This window comes from Dermochelys coriacea, chromosome 13 (genome assembly GCF_009764565.3).
Source record: "Dermochelys coriacea isolate rDerCor1 chromosome 13, rDerCor1.pri.v4, whole genome shotgun sequence".
Classification (NCBI taxonomy): domain Eukaryota; kingdom Metazoa; phylum Chordata; order Testudines; family Dermochelyidae; genus Dermochelys; species Dermochelys coriacea.
In genome coordinates this window covers 5,855,003-5,877,084 of record NC_050080.1, presented here as the reverse complement: position 1 = coordinate 5,877,084, position 22,082 = coordinate 5,855,003, and the positions used below count along the sequence as shown (strand labels likewise).

Sequence of the window (22,082 nt, the reverse complement as noted above, 5' to 3'; positions counted from 1 at the left end):
CTGAGGCTTACCAGCCGTGACTATTATATCCAGCAGGCCTGTGAGGCCTGGGCTTAGGGTGCAGGGCTTTTCCAGGTGCCTTTTTGCAGAGGCAGACTGAGCAGGCCTGAGACTGCTGGGCGTCCTGAATGAATGGCTGCCCGGCATCTGTCTAGCAGCTGCAGCTGCCTTGGCCGAGGGAAGGAGCTGCAGCTGTGTGTCGGCCGCACGCAGCAGAGGAGCGGTGTGCCAGCTGGTTGAAGCGAGTGGGAGGAAGGGAGGCTGAGGGCATCGCAGAGCAGCAGAACCAGCACAGCAGAACTGGGTCTGCACCCTAATCCTTTGATTTCCGAGTCATCCTGCCTGTGGCATGTAGTGGCTTGTCGAGGCGGGAGGGTTAAGGATATAAGGGAGGGGTGGTACTAATACTTCTAAAGCCTAAGAGCTAAGACGGGATCAAACGTATTAACTTTGAACCTAACCACAGTGCACTCCCGGATCTTCTGTGGTGAAAGGCTAGTGTAGGTGAGGGGTTGTGCCAACTTCCTGATACTGACACTGGTCACAGAAAGGGGCATGGGGGGGACCCTCAAGACTCATTGTGCTTTGTTAGGGAGAACTCTGTCCACAAGCTCATCACCGCAAGGCAGAGATTGCAAGGCTGAATGGCTCTGTATCAACCCAAGTTCATTAATGATCAGCATAGGCCATGCAACAGGGACCAGAAGAGCAGGGGCTGGGAGAGTTCCAGCTAGCTGACAGGCAGCCGACAGGACCTAAAAGCTTACCAAGGTGGAAAACTTAGGATAATCTTTCATTGCCGCTGCAGGACCCTACCGAAAAGACTAGACAGGGTCTCTAGGAGCATATTATGCTTGCAGCCTTTCAATAGTCTAACTTGGATTTGTTTCTTTTAAAAGCACTGCAGTTTATTAAACCTCCTGCTTCAGGGAAAGAAAGCAAGGGGCTGGAGCCAGCATGGAAATCTTACTCCAGCCCAGGCTGTTTAGAAGCCCCAAGAGACCCTCAGTACATTTGCAGTGTGCTCCTTTCATGGCAGTTTCAAAGCCCACCTCCTTGTCTCACTCCCTGTTAGATTCTGTTTACAAAGGTTTCCTTCGCAGGGAGGGTTTACAAATGTCAGCTCCGATATTCCACAGCCGACCTGCCTGGAAAGAAACGTAAAGCAGAGACTTCACCACACAATCTGCTGCCCTTCCTCTGCCAGCCAACAGGAAGACCATTTTTATGTATGTATGTATGTATGTATTTAACAGTGGGGAAGCAGCATTTAATTCTCCAGCTCACATTGCCTCTGGGCCTTGCATTGCATGCTCAGGACTCCTGCACATGGACCCTGACCCATCCTCAAACCCTTGAGAATGTTTGCATCAAGAAAATTAGAAAGAAACAAAAATCCAGAACAAATCTCACAGGGAATGGGTGGGGTTTTTTTTTGTTTTTTTAAAAAAAAGTCATTTTCCTTGTGACTTCAAAACCCATAAAGATGCATGGGGCAAAAATTTCCCTGTAACAAGCCATCAGCAAATTCCACAGCTTCTTTCAGTTTCGCTGCAGGAAACAGACTAAGCAAATGACAAACACCCAAATTGTGTAGGGCTGCTGGCTCCTGGTCTCCCATTCTCTGTGGCAAGATGCAACCTGACCACCACCACAGGACGTTACAATTAGAACTGTGCAAATATCTGATTTTTCTCTTCACCGGCAATTCTGAAAAAAACCGAAAAGGAAATCCGTTCTTTTTCAATTCAGGTTGAACAAAACATTTCAATTCAACAAAAATGGAAATGTTTTGTTTTGATTACAACCATTTTTAAATGTTTTTGATTTTTTAAACATAGGATTGAAGGAAAAAGATTGTGTTGAAACAATCCGAAAAATCAAAATACTTTGTTTCAAAAATGTCAACACATTTCAATTCTTTTTTGAATTTTTGTTTCACATTTTTTCCCAGCTGAACAGTCCAGTGAAACTGATACAAATACGTGAAACATTTCTGTGACAGCAAATCTGCAGTTTTTGCTCCCCCACCCCCCCCAAAAAGTTTTGTATGAAAAATTGCACCCAGTTCTAGTTTAATGTCAACCCCCAAAGATTCTCGCTGTGCTTTACTGTCAGGCTAGTCCTATAGCAGGATATGTTACAGTCTGGTTAAATATCAGACCTGTGCATACCAATTTGGAATGGTGACAATCCCAAATGCTTTAGTGTCATAAAGGGGCAGGAACAGGAGTTAGCCACCCAACTCCCATTGGCTTTCAAAGGGAATTGGGCACTTAACTGCCCTTTGTAAGCCTCCACCAGAATTCTTATCCTGTAGTCCCAGGACACAATATCTGAATCAACAACGTAAGTACTACACCTTGATTTTACTGCATGTACACCATTCTTCCTGCCTAAAGCCCCAGCACAGAACTTCAACTGGTTTTAAGCATGTGCTTAAATGCTCTCCTGAAAACCTCCTGTCAAACGTTGCTGTACATTTTTAAGACACACTTTTGTAAGGGTGCATAGGTAACACAGAGCTCTGATCTACTAAACTCCCACCCCCGACTTTGTTTGTTTCTTTGTTTCAAGAAGTCTATTTCCATTAATTTATATAAACCTGGGAAATTCCATTGCAGCCAGAGGAAGGCATGGCTGTTGCAGCGTGATGGGGAAAACGGCCATACAGTGGGTTTTATGGTAAAAGGCAATTGTCAGTCCGCAAAGTCAATCACTCCTCTGCACCATCCACATGGGATGCCAGTGGACTCTGAACCTCGGATTGGAAACACTAAAAGTAGGGGTCTCTGCCACTTGAACTAAAGAAGTAACACCTTTCTTTGGTAGCAATACTACTCTTAAACCTCTCAGGTGGACCAGCCACTATAGGGAGACATGACACACACTATGCTCCTGTGTTGTGTGCATAACCTGAAAATCAGCTGTTAGATTCAAGAAATATTTATCCCAGCCTGCACTTCAGCTAGGAGAAATGAAGGCCCTTTTTTAGCTTGCAACTTTGTTCCAAGCGATTGGGCAGACAGAGGAAGACCCTGGAAGCAGCTGAAACATGGATGGGCCCCTTCCTCAGTAAGTCATTGGATCTGTTGCTGGCCTGGGTTTATTTTTCCCATCTGAATACTTTCCCCCTTAGTGCTATCTGGATGCTAGTGAAGGTGCTGGTCAGCTACTCTCCACTCAGTCTGGTTAGTCATTTTCTGCTGCTTCAAATGGCCACAGTGTGTTTTCTAGTGGGCGAAATTTGCAAGCCCATTCTTCTGTTTGATAGGAAGCAATGAGCTGTAAGGTTGTCCCAGAGAGAAACTTGCATGTGCAGTTCCAGGGCTTGCTCATATTTCTTTCGGCTACAGTAGCTTTTCCCAACTCTGGCAATCAGTTACATTGGCACCCCAATGCAAAAGTTTGTGTGTACACGTACCCGTACATGCACACAGAGTCGTGCTGCCTAGAGGGCAGAGAAATCATTATCTTCTTTCCCTAAGCCAAGGAAAATTCATTTGGGAGACTACCTAGCAGCACTTTCATTTAATGCCTGATATTTTATCACTAGCGTGTTTCTAAAAAGTTTGCCCCGCTGAGCAACCTTTTATCAGTAGGAGGTAGCTGAGAGGCTGCTACCAATCCAAAAGAAAAGAGGGCCAGTTCAGCCATCCTAGCCCTCTCCATCTGGGCTGGACCACATGTCCTCATTTATTGGAGCCTGAAGGAGAACCCACGGAATCAGGGACTAGAACAGCAGAACTCTTGTACATTTCACTGCCCTGTCTAGTCACAAGCAGCTGGTCAGGCAGGTAGAGCAGATCTGCACGCAAGCCTACCAAAGTGAGGTGTGTTTTCCAATTTTAGGCCTGCCAGCCTGCAGATTGTCCCTCTGAAAGTAGCTTGGCTGTCTCATTTTGCTTCCTGCCAAACGTCTGTCCACATCGCAAAACCATGACCTAATTTGGAATGAGTTGTTTTCTTTACTCGGGACAGCTCCAGGGCTGCAAGAGCAGGGAGCTCATCGCACCTAGATTGAGGTGTATTGGCAGTATTGTGTGGAAAAAGTCTGCGTGGGTTTGTGATAAGAGGCACACCTGTCTGTCTAAGGTCTCTCTGTCTCTATCTAGGTTTCGCAAAAAGAAAAGGAGTACTTGTGGCACCTTAGAGACTAACAAATTTATTAGTTTATCTAGACATCCATTCCACACTCCTTGCCCTATCTGAGCCCCTTGCAAAATGACACAAATCCACCATGTAGATCTACGTTGGCCTTTTCTCCTGATTGCTCGTGGTACTTACGTATCCCATGGTGCTATTTGCAAGATTAGGAATATTGGTCCTGGTGTTCTAGACAAGTAATAACTTCAGCAATTACATTTTACCTACTTTAATTTACCAGTCACTTTAATTGGATAGGTATTGCCTCTGTTTCCTGTCCTTTTCATTGCTGCATTTTATTGCTGGCCTAGTATCACAGCTGCCCCATATCAGCACAGATGTAGCTGAATTTCAGCAGTACAGAAAGTGCACTGATTATTGCATGGGATCCACAAGCACATTGTATGTGACCTTCTGAAAGGTGCTATATAAAACCAATACATCATCCTAATAGCACCTGCCCACACGTCTGATTTCTAGCTAGCATTATGAGTCCCTTGCTTCCAGGAGGATTAAATTGTGCTGCAATTTAATTTTAAAACTGTGAAGGGGGGGGGGGAAGCGAGAGAATGACCCACAGCCATGCCTGGGGGGGGGGGGGGGGTTTGAAGTTTTAGTTGGCCTGGGAGCAGAGCAGACAAAGTTGCTGGAACGTATAATGTGCCAGAGCTAGATGGGCATGTACAGCACATGGTCAATTCCACTGCTGAAGGGTGGCACACAGCTCTGTTGCCCAACCCATCAGAACAAGTTATTGTGGCAATATCGCATGTCACCATAAAGCCTCCCGTGACCACTGCTTAATACTCTAATTATAATTGTTCCTCTGCCACCTTGTCCTTCCCACACCTGTTTGCTATAACCAGCTGTTGTCTTTTGCCAGACTATAAGCTCTTTGGACCAGGGACTGCCATTTCATTAGGTGACTCTACAATGTGGGCCCCAGATATTAATTGGGGTTTAGATGCTCCAAAGAATAATAGTACAGCATTGAGAGCTATTGTGGGTAGCTCACAAGTAGCGGCATGTGACGGGTGTGAAATTAACCGGTGCCCCATTAGAGGTCCTCAAGCACAGGGCTGGATTACCAGTATTCTCCACGAAGCACTGATTTGGCACACTGGTAAAGCTGAATAGAAGAAGCTTCCACAATACCTAGGCTGGCTCCAAGCAATGCAGGCTCTTCTTGGTAAGGCCAAGGACTGGAACAGCACAGGGCAGAACTCAGGACAACCAAGCTCTGCATAAGGTGGGACGTGACCTTGCACTGTGTTTGGCTCTGGCTATCAGAGCTCACTTCCTCCAACCCTGTCATCCACACAATTATTCCACCCATCCGGGGCTATTAAGAGCCCAGAAACCTGAGCCAGCTACTCAGGTCCAGTTCCCATTAGGAACAGGCCTGGGTACAATCGCTACATCGTACCAGCATAGCCTCTTCCCTATCACTGTTCATTCAGAGATACTGCTCAGATACATTGTGTTCTCTCCACCCACCCACAATATATGGATACTCTAGGAGCCTGTTCCAAGCCCACTTCAGTGAACAGGAGTCTATCCATTGACTTCACTGGCCTTTGGACAAAATCCTAGGATATATAAATATTTAATTATTGCATCATGTTAATTCCAAACATACTAGCTCCCAATGCTCCTCAAAGGGAGGAAGCATGTGGCAGATTGCTCTATTTTTCTGATCAAGGCAAACACATACTATGTAACACTGTCTTATCTTGCCAGGATCTCCCTCATCCTATGTACAGCAGGCTTCTTGGCTGGGCTAGATAACAGAAAATCTTATATTAAAGTATAAACAAAATGGCTCAATTAAGCGAAAGCAGCCTCTAGACAATACTTTGTACTGAGTGCAATTGAACTGGAACAAGAACGAACAACTTCTCTTGCTTAGCACAGAGCACTTAGCACATAGGAATAAAAAATTACACTCTTTTGTTATTTTGTATTTGTATTACAGCAGTGCCTACAGAGTCCAACCAAGACTGGGGCCCCATTGTGCTGGCTGCAGTGCAGATGCAGTCCCTGGCCCCAAAAGTTTACTGTCTGTATAGATAAGACAAAGGGCTGGAGAAAGGAATCAGATTATCCCCCTTTTACAAGGTAAGGATTGAAGCAGAGCGAGATTAATAGTGAAATCTTGGCTCCATTGAAGTCAATGTCACCCCAAGTGAACTGAGCTCAGTGGTCCAGTGGCTAGGAGATTGGACTGGGAGTCAGGAAAGTTGGGCTGTATTCCTGGTTCTGCTAGTGACCTGCCTTGTGGCCCTTGGTGAAATCTCGGTGTCTCTTCCCATTCCTTGTCTGTATAGACTTAGCTCTTTGGGGACAGGGACTGTCTCTCAGTGCGTGTTTACACAGTACACTGCAAATGGGGCCCCCCGCTACCAGACTGAGCCCCAGTCCAGTAACGTAATGATTTATTTACAGTAAAGATGGGAGAAAGCCCCAACCATTAGTCCAAATTTTGAAGGAGGCTCGAAGGGGCTGTTTGAATCCAGGGCTTTTGGTTTGGCTCATTAGAGAGTTAAAGCTCGGCTGGAAAACCTGGACCCTGATCCAAACTTTGTCCAAGTGCTGGGATCCCAAGTTTTTGGTCCGGCCTGTGTCTTCTAAGTAATATACACAAGGCTTACTCATATCAAAATCTGCCATTTCCAGGGGGAAATGATAGCCAGACACTGTTCTTTGCAATTACAGCAATGAGAGCTTGTATTAAACAACTCAGCAATTTGTATTTAAACTTTCCATAACATGCCAACATGTGAACCCAGGGCCCATTGTAAGGTGCAGGCTGCAGCTCATCCTCTCCAGTGCGGTCATCTCACCTTCCAAGGTGGAGGGTGACCATTGGTGCCTGCAGCCACATCCCACATCCTTATACGGCCACACACACACACTCCTGCTGCCATCCTGCCTGTCTCCTCTGGACTGAAATCCTCTCAGGATCCTCCCAGTGGTACGTGTTACTCTCTGTGGGAGGAGGGGTCGGATGAAGGATTTGAGGACTTGTTTCTAGCCAAGACTGCCCACACTAAAAGCTTCCTAGCACTTGTAGGGCACTTCACATTTACGAATCCTCCACAACACAGTGAGCGGTACTTAAATGGCGATTCCTGCCCCCACTTTGCAGATGAGGAAACTAAGGCAGAGAGGTTAAGGGAATTTCCAAAGGCCACACTACAATCAGAAATACATTTCCTTCATGGGTTCCCGATTATTTATGCAACCATGAGAATAGAAACTTAAGAAAAAAAAAAAAAAGCCGAGATTCATAGAATTGTAGAAATGTGAGACCTGGATTCTCAGGCAATAATCCCTTGAATCTACAAAATGGGGCTGTAGGAAAGATGCAAGTACCAGTTGCGAGACTTGCAATAAAATCATGAGAGCTGGTTGATGCCCGTAATCCGAGGCTGGCTGAAAACCTCTTTCCTTTCCACCTGGTTTGCTCCTGCTGAGAACCTCTAGAGGAGGGTTTCTGCAGAATGCATGTGGTTTGGCCAGCCGGCTCCAGTGAAAGAGGAACAAACCAAGGGAACCCCTGTTTTTTTAAAAAAGAAAAGGAGTACTTGTGGCACCTTAGAGACTAACAAATTTATTAGAGCATAAGCTTTCGTGAGCTACAGCTCACTTCATCGGATGCATTTGGTGGAAAAAACAGAGGAGAGATTTATATACACACACACAGAGAACATGAAACAATGGGTTTATCATACACACTGTAAGGAGAGTGATCACTTAAGATAAGCCATCACCAGCAGCAGGGGGGGGAAAAGGAGGAAAACCTTTCATGGTGACAAGCAAGGTAGGCTAATTCTAGCGGTTAACAAGAATATCAGAGGAACAGTGGGGGGTGGGGTGGGAGGGAGAAATACCATGGGGAAATAGTTCTACTTTGTGTAATGACTCATCCATTCCCAGTCTCTATTCAAGCCTAAGTTAATTGTATCCAGTTTGCAATTAATACCACTTTCTACAAGCAATTACCCTCTGATCCCACTGAGAGTTACCAAAAGAAACTACAGCATTTGCTCAAGAAACTCCCTGAAAAAGCACAAGAACAAATCCGCACAGACACACCCCTGGAGCCCCGACCTGGGGTATTCTATCTGCTACCCAAGATCCATAAACCTGGAAATCATGGACGCCCCATCATCTCAGGCATTGGCACCCTGACAGCAGGATTGTCTGGCTATGTAGACTCTCTCCTCAGGCCCTACATTACCAGCACTCCCAGCTATCTTCGAGACACAACTGACTTCCTGAGGAAACTACAGTCCATTGGTGATCTTCCTAAAAACACCATCCTGGCCACTATGGATGTAGAAGCCTCTACACCGACATTCCACACAAAGATGGACTACAAGCCGTCAGGAACAGTATCCCCGATACTGTCACAGCTAACCTGGTGGCTGAACTTTGTGACTTTGTCCTGACCCATAACTATTTCACATTTGGTGACAATGTATACCTTCAAATCAGAGGCACTGCGATGGGTACCCGCATGGCCCCACAGTATGCCAACATTTTTATGGCTGACTTAGAACAACGCTTCCTCAGCTCTCGTCCCCTAATGCCCCTACTCTACTTGCGCTACATTGATGACATCTTCATCAGCTGGACCCATGGAAAAGAAGCTCTTGAGGAATTCTACCATGATTTCAACAATTTCCATCCCACCATCAACCTCAGCCTGGACCAGTCCACACAAGAGATCCACTTCCTGGACACTACGGTGCTAATAAGCGATGGTCACATAAACACCACCCTATATCGGAAACCTACTGACCGCTATTCCTACCTACATGCCTCTAGCTTTCATCCAGATCATACCACTCGATCCATTGTCTACAGCCAAGCGCTACGATATAACCGCATTTGCTCCAACCCCTCAGACAGAGACAAACACCTACAAGTTCTCTATCATGCATTCCTACAACTACAATACCCACCTGCTGAAGTGAAGAAACAGATTGACAGAGCCAGAAGAGTACCCAGAAGTCACCTACTACAGGACAGGCCCAACAAAGAAAACAACAGAACGCCACTAGCCATCACCTTCAGCCCCCAACTAAAACCTCTCCAACGCATCATCAAGGATCTACAACCTATCCTGAAGGACGACCCATCACTCTCACAGATCTTGGGAGACAGACCAGTCCTTGCTTACAGACAGCCCCCCAATCTGAAGCAAATACTCACCAGCAACCACACACCACACAACAGAACCACGAACCCAGGAACCTATCCTTGCAACAAAGCCCGTTTCCTGAATAGATATGTGGACAGAGTTGGCGATACCATCAGAGGGCCTAATCACATCAGCCACACTATCAGAGGCTCGTTCACCTGCGCATCTACCAATGTGATATATGCCATCATGTGCCAGCAATGCCCCTCTGCCATGTACATTGGTCAAACTGGACAGTCTCTACGTAAAAGAATAAATGGACACAAATCAGACGTCAAGAATTATAACATTCAAAAACCAGTTGGAGAACACTTCAATCTCTCTGGTCACTCGATCACAGACCTAAGAGTGGCTATACTTCAACAAAAAAGCTTCAAAAACAGACTCCAACGAGAGACTGCTGAATTGGAATTAATTTGCAAACTGGATACAATTAACTTAGGCTTGAATAGAGACTGGGAATGGATGAGTCATTACACAAAGTAAAACTATTTCCCCATGGTATTTCTCCCCCCACCCCACCCCCCACTGTTCCTCTGATATTCTTGTTAACTGCTGGAATTAGCCTACCTTGCTTGTCACCATGAAAGGTTTTCCTCCTCCCCTCCCCCCCGCTGCTGGTGATGGCTTATCTTAAGTGATCACTCTCCTTACAGTGTGTATGATAAACCCATTGTTTCATGTTCTCTCTCTGTGTGTGTGTGTGTGTGTGTGTGTGTGTGTGTGTGTGTGTGTGTAAATCTCTCCTCTGTTTTTTCCACCAAATGCATCCGATGAAGTGAGCTGTAGCTCACGAAAGCTTATGCTCTAATAAATTTGTTAGTCTCTAAGGTGCCACAAGTACTCCTTTTCTTTTTGCGAATACAGACTAACACGGCTGCTACTCTGAAAGGCTTCTATAATTTCCTTTAATTCAAGTATGGGGGGGGGGAAGTTGTTAGTGGATGGGTCAGTAGCAAATCTTGCTGCAAGCTATAATAAACCGATGGGCATTCTCAGAGGCCAAAGAATATGGAGTCCCTGTTCCTGAATGTTATAAATTAGCAAGCCCCAGAACGATGCTGCAAGTACAAAAGGTCAAATATTAATAGGAACCAGAGCTCTCTCCAATGCAAAACATGAACTGTTACAATAAAGGCCCCCCCAAACCAAATTAAGATCAGTCCTACCCAGTGGAACAAGTAGCAAGGTCTATCTTGGCTCAGAGGTAAGAGTATAGTGAAGGGATTGTGGTCTGCTTGAATTCCCACCGACACAGGAGGAGCAAAGGGGAATGCTAGAGTTGGAGTGAGCACCAGCAGCTCGGCAGAACACACTTTAGTGCAGCTAGTGAAGGCAAAGAGTATGTAGACATTGCTTTTTCATCTCACACCATGGTTACAGAATATCACACAGAGTAATGGGAGGGTAACCACCCAAGAGTGGTATGTGCACAGGGTGTCCTGGTCGTCAGCTGTGTGGCTGAGACAGGCAAGGGAAAAAAAAAAAAAAAAGAGCTTTAAGCCACTGCTCTGTTCGTCTGCTCCTGGGTCAGCCAAGGCCAAAACTGTCCTTAGGGGCTTCTCTAAGCTCTACTGGCTGTACATGTCCTAGGCAGTTGGCAGGATGCCCCATGAGAAAAGAGTTTCATTGCTCAAATGGAAGTCATTAAACTGCAGGTTTCACTGAAAACTGTAAGAAACGTTGCCTGGGTTGGACTTGGGGCAAAATTTTATGCAGAGAATTTAGTTGCATCCCACAGCTCCGGGCTGAACAAATCCGCAGGACTGATATATTCACTAAGCCATTAGAGGGAGCGACCAATGCATTCATATAGCAGTGAGACTTATGGCACATACTCTTTATCTAACCCAAACATCTTTAGTCCATTATATGCCTAAGCTCCCGCAACCCAGAGAATGGTGCCTGTCACATTGGCAGTGAACTACCCATTTGGTTCCCGTAATGATCAGTGCAGACAGCACCTCCACCAAGACGTGGACCTGCATCTTTATTTTCATGGTAAGTTATCTTGTTTTGATATTATGTTGCTGTCTTGGTTCATGGGGGCTAGGAGGAAATTATGTCATGACTGCATATGCTGGAGTTGTTACTTGCAGTGTTCGAATAAATCCTTTAATTTCTATAAGCGAGTGTTACATTGCAAAACCAAGAGTCTCATGTTTCTGATTCCTTCCATTCTCTGTACCACGACCACGCTACAATTGGGCGCCTTTTAATATGGGGACAACTTACAGTGTGTTGAGGTTCTTCAATCTCCTGAAGGCTCCAGGTTGAATCTCTTTGATGCGATTGAAGCGTAAATCCCTGAAAGTGAGATATCAGTCAGCATACATCTGAGAGCAAGATTATCCATTAGCAACAAACATCATTAGCTATCCTGGTGCTTTAGACCTCAGCATGTCAGGCCTAAAGGAGCTTGAGAAACTACATCAGATGAAGAATGCTTTCTGGGATGACAGAGTGGCTACCACTGTTTGCTGAGGCAATCTGAGACTCCCTAGATTTATGAGCTCCACCTTCATTTCTTAAGAATCTGACACACAGTTGCCACATTTTGAAAGGAGTCAAGTGATCAATTGCACTAGTTTGTAACACACTATTGCTCTGATTGCTAGTGGTTAATGTTCTGTGATTACCTGTACAATTACCTAACTTGCATGCACAAAATGTGGTAACTGCACATGCAACTTGGGCAAACCTAACTAAAGCATAAACTTTGCCCCTAGTTGCCAGAATGCAGGTGGGTCTGTATTTTTAGAGACTCATAACAAGGATTCGGCATTTCCAAATGGGCACTGAGGCCAAGTTTCCAGCTGCAGGTGCATAGAGGAGCACACATGAAACCCTACATTTGCAGGCAGACTCCTGCATGTCTTTGCAAACACATTGTCTGAAATGGAGCTGCACATGCCGGTGTATACAGGCATGCACACAGTTTTGCAGACACTCTTATTTAAGTTCAGGGCCCACATTTTGGCCCTAAAATGGTCAAATCTTTCTGAATAGCCTCGTACGGTCACCATTTCAAATTAGCTCCAAAATGCTGCAGGACTCAAAGGCTTCTCCCATTCTGCATTTTCAGTTAGTTCCATTTCATTTAGAATTAGCAGAGTCCATTGTGGCAAACTTAAAGAGCTCTCTGTGTAACTGCACTGACTTGGACCCTAAAATATTATATTTTGACTGCTTATTGGATAATAAAATAAGAGCTAAGTAAACAAGTAGAAACAATTCTACAGGAAATGTGCATCCATTTGGCGCCTTCGATTGTCCTATGTGCTATGGCAAATTTTGTCTCTACTGCTGTAAAGGGCTGTAGTTAGGACAGGGAGACTGGGCTGAAATACATGCATAATCTAGCATTTGCCATAGAAATACCACCACACCTTCCCCAGTAACGTTCACCCAGGGGAAGCATGAAGAATGATGGATGATAACAAGGGGATTCGAAATCAGATAGTAACAGTCCAACCTGAGGAATTTTGTTGTATTGTTTCTGATCCTGTCAGCTGTTAGTGGAATAATCCTTCCCGAAATCAGTACGCTGAATCATTATCAGTGAGAGCATACAAAGCAATTAATGGCTTCTGGAATCAGTGTTCGTTTTTATTTAGTCAATTTATGCATTTACACATACACATCACTATGTTACCTAGGCAATCAATCAACTGCAAGCCATTTATTGAAAGAATATTGCAATGCCATGGAAATTACTGCTAGCATTGAATTTACTTTAATGTAACATCTTTCACACACAAGGTGCTTTACACAGCAATGGATTAAATTTTGGTAGTTCTGGGACCATTCACGCTGGAACTGGCTGAGCAGATGTCAGCTGCCCATCTATTATGAACAGAGACATGACAGTAGGGGCTGTTTTACCAACAGAGTTAATGGCTAGGACATGGGGGTTATCCCCTACATTCCTTGGGGAAGGGGGCAATTAGGCACTGCTTTTAAATGAACTTCCTGGTGGTAGAAAGAGGCAGAATGATGGCCCTGGATACTGACTTCTTCCATTAACCCCCAGGACAACAGTGACAGCAGTGCGGCTTGCACTGACCTGCCAGTGGGCATTAGTCCTGCCATGAAGGGAAAACATGCTAGGCCAGAGGAAAACGGAGTCTTCACGATTCATTCAGTTCTTGGCTTCTCAGCTCAGGCTGCCACTTGCACACCTCTGATAAATAGCAGCAGGTCACTTTCATCTCTAGAGTTCAGACTTATTTACAATGATGGATGAACATTGCTATCCCTGTTTTACAGCTAGGGAAACTGAGGCACATGGAGGTTAACAGCTGTGTTTTCCAAAATGGCTGCTAATTGTGGGGTGGCCCAATTTGAGATACCTAGGACCTGACTATCCAAGGGGCTAAGTACCTGTGGACTCCATTGGATTCAAATGCAGTTAAAGTACCATTTCAACAAGACCTACCTGTTGTATAGTCCTTATGCTGCCCCTCTGTACAGGGCTGAACTTTACTCAGCATTGAAGAGATCTTAATTCATTAGTGCTATGAACATTTATACCAGCTGAGGATCTGTCCCTCTAACGATACATCTGCACAGTGAAAGCTAAGCATAGGCTAGTCTACCTGAGCAAGCTTGAATCCAGCTAGCTCACACCATGGTATTAGTGAAGACACTGTAGGCCAGGGGCCATCTGCAGCCCGAAAACGTCCCCACTGCAGCCCTCGGAGGAGAGACGCATGCAGACACGCTGCCAGCACTGTCGGCTGCAGGTGCCGCCCCCCGGCAGCTCCCATTGGCTGGGGGAGAGGGACAGAGATACCATCACTAGTTGCCGGGCAGAGTCAGCCATGGAGGCAGCATGACTTTTTCCTACAATGAATATAAACAAGTCAAAATCCCGAACACAACTCTCTGACGCCCACCTTGCTGCAATCCTGAAGGTTTCAACTGCTCAGTCACTGAGGCCAAACATCAACAAACTGACAGAACCGAAGCGTTGCCAGGTATCTGGCAAACACTAAAAACTCTGACAGGCGAAGAATTGTATAAAGTTGTAAGACAGTTTTATTATGTCTAAGAAATTCAAAATAAAAAATACAATATAAACATCTTCTTTTCCGAACACCATCCTCAGTGACATTATTGGCCCTCTGGGAGGATTTGAGGACTGTCACCAGCCCTAAAGTAAATTTAGTTTGAGACCCCTGCTGTAGGCGGAACAAGTCCAACATGAACCTTGGGTACGTATTTGGCTTGCTAACCTGCACTGCAGCTTGTGCTGTCTCAACTGGATTCAAGCTAGCTTGAGCAGGCTATCCTGGGCACCGCTTTTGATGTAGACACACCCTAAGTATCCAAGGCCTTGCTGAGTTGCACTGGTTTAGCGAACGGTGCTAATCTATACCCATTTAGTAAAATGGGTGCACGGATACTCATTTTGGTTTAAACCAGGATTAATGTGATTTCGTTTAAGTCAATTAGGAATCTGTTTATGCCAAACCAGAATAAGGCCCTCATACCAAAATAAGCGTCTGTGCTGGGGTTTGAACCAGTGTATCTAAATCGGTTTAAGAACAGATTGAGGCTAGGCAGGTGCAACTTTCTTGTGTAGATCAGGCCTGTGAGACAAGGGGAAATATTTTTGGTTAGCAAGTATCAGTAAACTAGATTACATATAAGGATGAAAATGCAGGAAAAAAATCAAATATAGCCAGTGTTGAGAGCCTTGCGCTATAGAGCCAGCTGTTCTTCTTTTCTGTATTTACTGCTGGACTGCTTAACTTTAAGATTACACAGAAAGAGAGAAAAATTCTGGTAACACTTTAATTAAAATCCAGAGCCATTCCTGAGGCCAGTCTCCCAAATTGCTCAGCACCAGATTTTCTGTGCTCAGCACCCGCAATTGAGGCCAGATTCTCCCAGAAGCTCCTATTGTGACACTTAGGACAAAAATTTCATAACTCAGCAGCCAATATGCGATGCTCATTTGAAAATTTGACCCCAGTCTGTGGATGTTGGTGTGATGAGATGGCAGTCATTTAAACAGAAGATGGTATTTCAGGCCATAACCACCACACTCAGTTTCGCACACAACACAGAATTTCTAGGAACTAGTTCGGTAGTAACTAAAAACGTATTTCACTTTCCTTTCATACCATTAACACTTCGGCTTGCCTTTGTCTTCAGCACCCTAGACTGAAAACATTGAGATACAGCTAGTTGTACTAAGGATAATGGAGTTCCTCTTGTGTTCATTTGAATAAAGACAATTTGATATTTTTAATTATGTCATACTTCAGTGACTTATAATGAATCTGCATAAAAGCACGGTGTCTCCATAGCACAATTCACCCTTGATAGAACCACTCAGCTACTCACCACACGGCTGCAGTCTAGCTCTAACATGGTTAATAGAACAATCTCTAGTACAGAGTTTTTCCTAAGGATGCCATATGCATCATGGCCCAGATTTTCAGATGGTGCAAATTTGCATTGCTCCATTGACATCAATGGATCACACTGATTTACACCATCCGAGGATCTGGCTGTTTATATTGAACCATGTCTCCTGGAAATACATTTTTCTAGCATCACAGGAGACACTTGACAGTATACAGCGTATTTAAAAGTGGAGCCCAATAGCCAGGAACATTCAGAAGGTTCCGGAAGGGAGAACCCTACATTTTCCAGTGCCTTTTAACTAGCAGATGTGCTATTTAACTGTGAGGCATGCTACATAGCTATGGCACAAAAACTTCAATTGGGTTTTGGCTTATGGAAATTAGATCAGGGTCTGACTTGGTTTACAGCATGTTGGACCAAATCAAGTGATACTGCCCCATAATGTGATAAGTAGAGATATGCCTGAGGAATGAAGCATAGACCCAAATTTGAAATTGCCCAGAGTCCGTCTATGCGATCAGATTTGGGGGTTTCAGTTCAGGCCTACCTCTAGTGACAGCAGATGAAGAAAATATTTGCATCACACCCTGAATTTTATCCACATAAAACACTAATACAGCAAATATTCTACGAGATCTCCCCAATTATTTTGGGGATGGACAAATGCCACAGAGACAGAATGAGGATAGGCCTATTATGTACAAGGAAAGCAGATGATTCCTCTGCTGGTTTGCGAATTGAGTGCCTCCCTGTTTATTCCAACCTGTGATAGTGTGCGGATTTCCCTTTGCATTGCTCCTTGCATGGCTAAATGCATGAAGACTATGTGAATCATCATTTGGGAACCTGAGGTGGGCTAATGCATAAAGCCTACTCTTAGCCCAACACTTCTGTTGATTGCACCTTTGGCAAGACAGCCACAATTTAATTGGTGGTGGCTAGAATGGGGAGGAGAAAAGATGTCTGAAGAATAAATATTTGGCCCTGAGACAGATTTTCAAATTGGCAGATTACATGGCCAACTGCTGACCCAAGCAATCCCAGATAATTTGAACTATTAAGTGAGAACAGCAGCAAGGGGCTCTCTTTTGCAGGGAGGAGATTACAGTCTGATCCTAATTAAACCAGATCAGCCTCTTCTTGGGACTCTTGTCAGCAAGCAGCAGGGCTCCCTCAATGCGTTGGATCTTGCCCATATGTTGACTGTTCAGACATTGCCCAAATCAATTAAAGACAGATCTCCCCTCCTCCTGAGCTCCTGAAAACATGCACCGAATCTGATCCAGGAGCAACAAAAGGAAATTTCAGAAGCACAAAGGTAAATTTATCCCCATCAATGGGTCCAACAAGGAGACATAGACTTTCTCAGTCTAAGACAAATTGCTGTGGCATGCCTCTATATTGATTCATTAGTCACATCTGTTCAGCTTGTTTTGAGTCACAGCCCACAGATCTTTACTGTGTGTGCGCGCACACACGCAAATAGAGGCACTTGCTTAGAGAAAGATGATGGGTTTGCTTCACCCACCCACTACTGTAGCACTGCCACCTCTCTGAGGAAATGCGGCAGCTGTATAAACAGCACACAGAAATTTGATGCTTCATTGCTGGACAGCAAGAGGAAAGAAGATTTTGGTGGAATTGCAGGGCAGAGGTGGAGTAGTGAGGCAGAATACAATACCAAGTTAGAATTTGGTAACCACTACCCTTACAAAGAGCATCTTGGGACCTTTGTCACTGGAAGTTTTTCCATTTCATTTGAAAGATGCAGAAGTGCTCCCCAAATAGGGAAAAGGGCGATTATTGAAAATCTTTCCTATTTTCCTTTTGATAAACTGAGGTTTTCAGAGAGAATATTCTGACCAACACAAAAGGGTTCAACTCTGAGGGCTATTTACATAGCCTAAATAAAAGAGGATGAACTGGAAAGAGATAACACTTGATAACTTCCTCTCTGTGTTAAACATATATGTGTAATGTAACTGCTCAATTCCCCCACCTTCCCCCCAGTTCACCTGTAAAACAGAAATTTTGGGAAGCAGGGTAGAAACAACGTGAAGGGAGAAGCACTTCCAAAAAGAACACATTTGCTCAATATGGTTTCTTAAGGCTAATACGCTGGATTTTTATATCACAACTTTTATCCCCAGTGATCCCAAAGAGTTTCACAAACTACATACATACATGATTTACCCACTAAATGCAGCTGTGTCTGGGGAGGAGAACAGCAGCTGAGACGGTATGCTTGCCATACATATAAAGGGAAGGATAACAACCTTTATATATGCAGTAACATCAAATCCCTCCTAGCCAGAGGAACAGAATCACTTACTTGTAAGGGGTTAATCAGTTCCATTAACCTAGTTGGCACCCGTCCAGAAGGACCAATGGGGAAAGAAGATACTTTCAAATCTGGGGAGGGGGAGGTTTTGTTTGTGCTCTCCGTGTGTTCCCTCTTGAGACAGAGAGACCAAGCAAGTATTCCAGCTTCTACTGAAATGATGCATCTAAAATTACAGACATTGTAAGTAATAGCAAGGAAATGTGTTAGATTATCTTCTGTTTTAGCTTGTGAATTTTCCCTATGCTAAGAGGGAGGCTTATTCCTCTTTTTTGTAACTTTGAAGTTTTGCCGAGAGGAGAATCCTCTGTGTTTTAAATCTTATTACCCTGTAAAATTACCTTCCATCCTGATTTTACAGAGGTGTTTCTTTTACTTTTTTCTTTATAATAAAGTTCTGCTTTTAAGAACCCGATTTGGTTTTTAGTGTCCTAAAAACCCAAGGGTCTGGTCTGTGCTCACCTTGTTTACCTATTTGGTTGGTATATGATTCTCAAGCCTCCCCAGGAAAAGGGGTGAAGGGGCTTGGGGGGATATTTTGGGGAAACAGGAACTCCAAGTGGTCCTTTTCCTGAATCTTTGTCTAGCTCACTTGGTGGTGGCAGCAGTACCCTCCAAGGCCAAGGAAGGATTTGTGCCTTGGGGAAGTCTTTAACCTAAGCTGGTAGAAATAAGCTTAGGGGGTCTTTCATGCGGGTACCCTAGAGTTCAGAATGGGGAGAGAACCCTGACAATGCTGCAAAACAGCGAGGGAAGGCAAAATTTGTCAGATTGGACAGATACAGAAAATGCATAATCCGTGACAAACTCAGTGAAAGGGAGGTGGACTGACTGGGTCATCTTCAATTCATGCCAGCAATGAGTTCAGGTCACAGGTGCTGCATGTTCTTTTCTTGTACCCAGAGTTAAGTTTAGTTAGCCCATAACTCAGAAGTAGATCTACATATAATGCAAAGGAGAATAATCCATGTATAACATGATTGGAATCCATTAGCCTCCATTACAGGGAACTTCTTCCCAGTGGTGGCTTCTTCTCCCCAAACCAATATGTTTCAGAGTTTATGGTTGGAAATGTCATGCTTTAAAACAAATGGCTTAGGAGGTTAAAGACCTATTGAAATTTTCGGAGTGTATGTTTCACAGCTGTTGCCTTCTTTGGGCTGTTGGCTAAATGAACTGCCTTAGTCCCAGCGGTAACCAACAAATCACATCTGGCAAATCCTGTTCCAGTGGAATGGACGGCAGCCAAAATACATTTGCAGTTATACATCATGCATTTTTATAGCTTACTTATCTGTACACATGTAGCCATTACTGCCATCATGTTCCATACTCAGAATAAAATGAACAGACTTCATTACCAAGGATAAATATTCCATTGCTAAAACCAGACACTGGGCCTGATCCTCAGCTGCATCCAGCTGCGGGGAATGAGAATCAAAAGGAACCATTAACAGCTTAGGGATGGTTTAAGTCAGTCCTGGGATCACCTAGATCAGGCTAAGGATTGCTCTAAGTTGCACCAGCTGGCTACAGCCCCCACCCCCAAGGGCCATCCTGTAGCAGGAAATTGCTGCAGCACAGTCTGTGCTGGCCACAATTCCTCCCCCGGGTGCTCGAGAGAGAGTGCCACTGGAGCCAGCTACACTGGCTCTACACCACCCATCACAGGAATGCCCATCAGGGGACTTGGAGATGCTTTCAATTTTATAGCAGCACAGACAGAGCTGGGGCCCAGAATCTGGGTTTCTGTATTTGTATCTCGTACCACTACATTCTGTTCATACCAAAATGATGACTCTTATGAGATATGACCATAATTCCATATTTGTTACTCAAAATAAGAACTTCATGACCTGGATCTTAAGTTTGCCAGACCTCTAGATGCTCACACAGATGCAGTGGGCCATTTCCTGAGAGGAAGAAGTACTACTGTGTCATAAAAATCTGGAACAGTGGGCGTTTTTAAGATGTACCTTTTGATTGCTGGCAACTTTTAAACAGCATGTGAATTATTAAACATTTTTATAACAGAGAAAACAGAAAGCTGCCTCTTAAGACTATTTATTTCAATTAGATTATAAAATCCCCAGGACGGCCAGAGCCACAGTGTGTTTTTTATTTGTACATCTTTGCAGTGATCTATGAACAACAAAGAATATTTAACTTGGCTCAGGTGATCCATAAAGATTTATCAATATGAGCCTTGCTTTTAATTAGATGGACCACATTAGACTAGAAGGAGCCACAAATCTTCCTCAGAAAGTGTCTGAAATATTAAACGCAGTGCAGGAATATACATCAAAATGTGATGGCTCTTATTTAATTTGACATCTGGGCCCAACCCCGAATAATCCCATTTGGATCTCAGTAGTTTGCTACCTTTGCCTGTCACATTAACCCAAATAACTACATTTTCTGAACTTTTAAACATGCAAAAAGGACCAGTGGTAGCACAGGAGAAGCAGTAGTGTGAACTGTTAGCATTTGAACCACTGTGTTATCTAACTGCTCTCAGAGCAGGAAGATGCCATAGTGGTTAAAATGCCAGACTTTCTCCTGCAGCGTTCCCATTGTTGCCAATAGAAAAGCTGCACTAACAACAACAGTGGAAAAATTTTAGGGAGAAAAAGCTAAGACAGACATCCCAGCTGAGATCAGAATTTGATCCACTAGAGTCACATGGAAGTGATCCTCAGCTAGTTAATTTTGAACAAATTCCATAATCAACAGCAACTTAACTGAGAACAAAACTATTTATACATCTTTAACAATTCCTGTCTGCTTTTGACACTGCCCAACTCCTCCAAACCAAGAAATCATATCTGGATAACGTGTAAAGATACTTTGGTATGGGCCAGATGTATCTTAAAGCCATTCCGCAGTTTTAGGATTTACCATTCCTTAGAAGCATAGGAAGTTTGCTCTTCCATATCTATTACCAGAAGTTCTACAGAAGCCCCAGATTGGCCCCAAAATGCTACATGAACTCCCTCCCTTTTTGTTGCTCAGATCTTCCATTGAAATAGACACAACCAGCAATGCATAGTCTTCCCCACTGTAACCCCAACTTCCAAAAAAAAAATACTACCAATCCAGTGGATTTTAAGAACGTATAAGGTTTGTCACTATTGTTTGGCACCCCAAATAAACCTTCAGTTCTTCCCCTCTCCCTTCCCCCAGTTGGATCTGGAAAGTAAGAACCTACAGGAAAGAGGAGATAAGGGAATGGAGTTGCATTTATAAGCAAGAAACAAAACCACCATCTCTTTGCATACACAAAACTAAAACACCCAGTGTCCCCCCATTTCCCCAAAGCTGTCTCTCCAATAGTAAAAGGTGATCTATCATCTTCCTTTAAACAAACTCTGCTTAGGGATTAGCTTTGGAGCTAAAAGTCATTGTTTTCTTGTGATCTTAGTTGTTTTTTTAGTTTCCTATAGGTGTCCAGTTAAAGATCATTAACTGATATTAAGTGAGACAGTCTCTGAAGAGGTGAGGCTTTTGCAAAACAGGCATTCCTGCAGAAAAAGCAAGGTGTAGAAAGCATGGCTTTCTTTCCTCTCCTCAAAGGCTGATCATGCAAAATAACCAGGAAAATGAAATCAACTACTTACAATATGTTTGTCTGAGGTGGGACTTCAGGGATGTTTTCCAGCATCAGATGCATGCATCTTACTGTAGTCCTAAAGCACAAGCAGCGGCTAGGACAGGAGCAGGAGAAATCAGGCAAGAGAAGAAAAAGCAAGAAGCCGGGAACAACTGCAGATTTGATCAGCATTGCGTTTGCTGGAGTGTACTTTCCCTGATTCTGAACTGCAGGGAGCTGACAAAAGTTTCCCAGCCTTGAGGTCCAGGAGGAGGAGGGGACTCATCAGCATGTGTTTTCAATTAAATTAAGGCAATTTGACAGTGTAACCTTCCACCCCCTCTGCCATAATGTACATTTTTGAGATCACACTGTTCCCCCACCCTCATTTAAAAGTTTGTACACAGTCATCCACAATT

The 22,082-nt window shown here is 44.1% G+C and overlaps 1 protein-coding gene across 1 annotated transcript in view; it reads right to left on the bottom strand.

Moving 5' to 3' along the window:
- LOC119841808 (peroxidasin-like) overlaps positions 1-21,855 on the bottom strand; it is a 69,238-nt gene extending 47,383 nt beyond the window's left edge. The window contains 2 exon segments of the mRNA XM_043496088.1: positions 11,591-11,662; positions 21,692-21,855. Of these exon segments, the coding sequence (XP_043352023.1) occupies positions 11,591-11,662; positions 21,692-21,855 (236 nt within the window).
- Between the last annotated feature and the right edge of the window lie 227 nt (positions 21,856-22,082).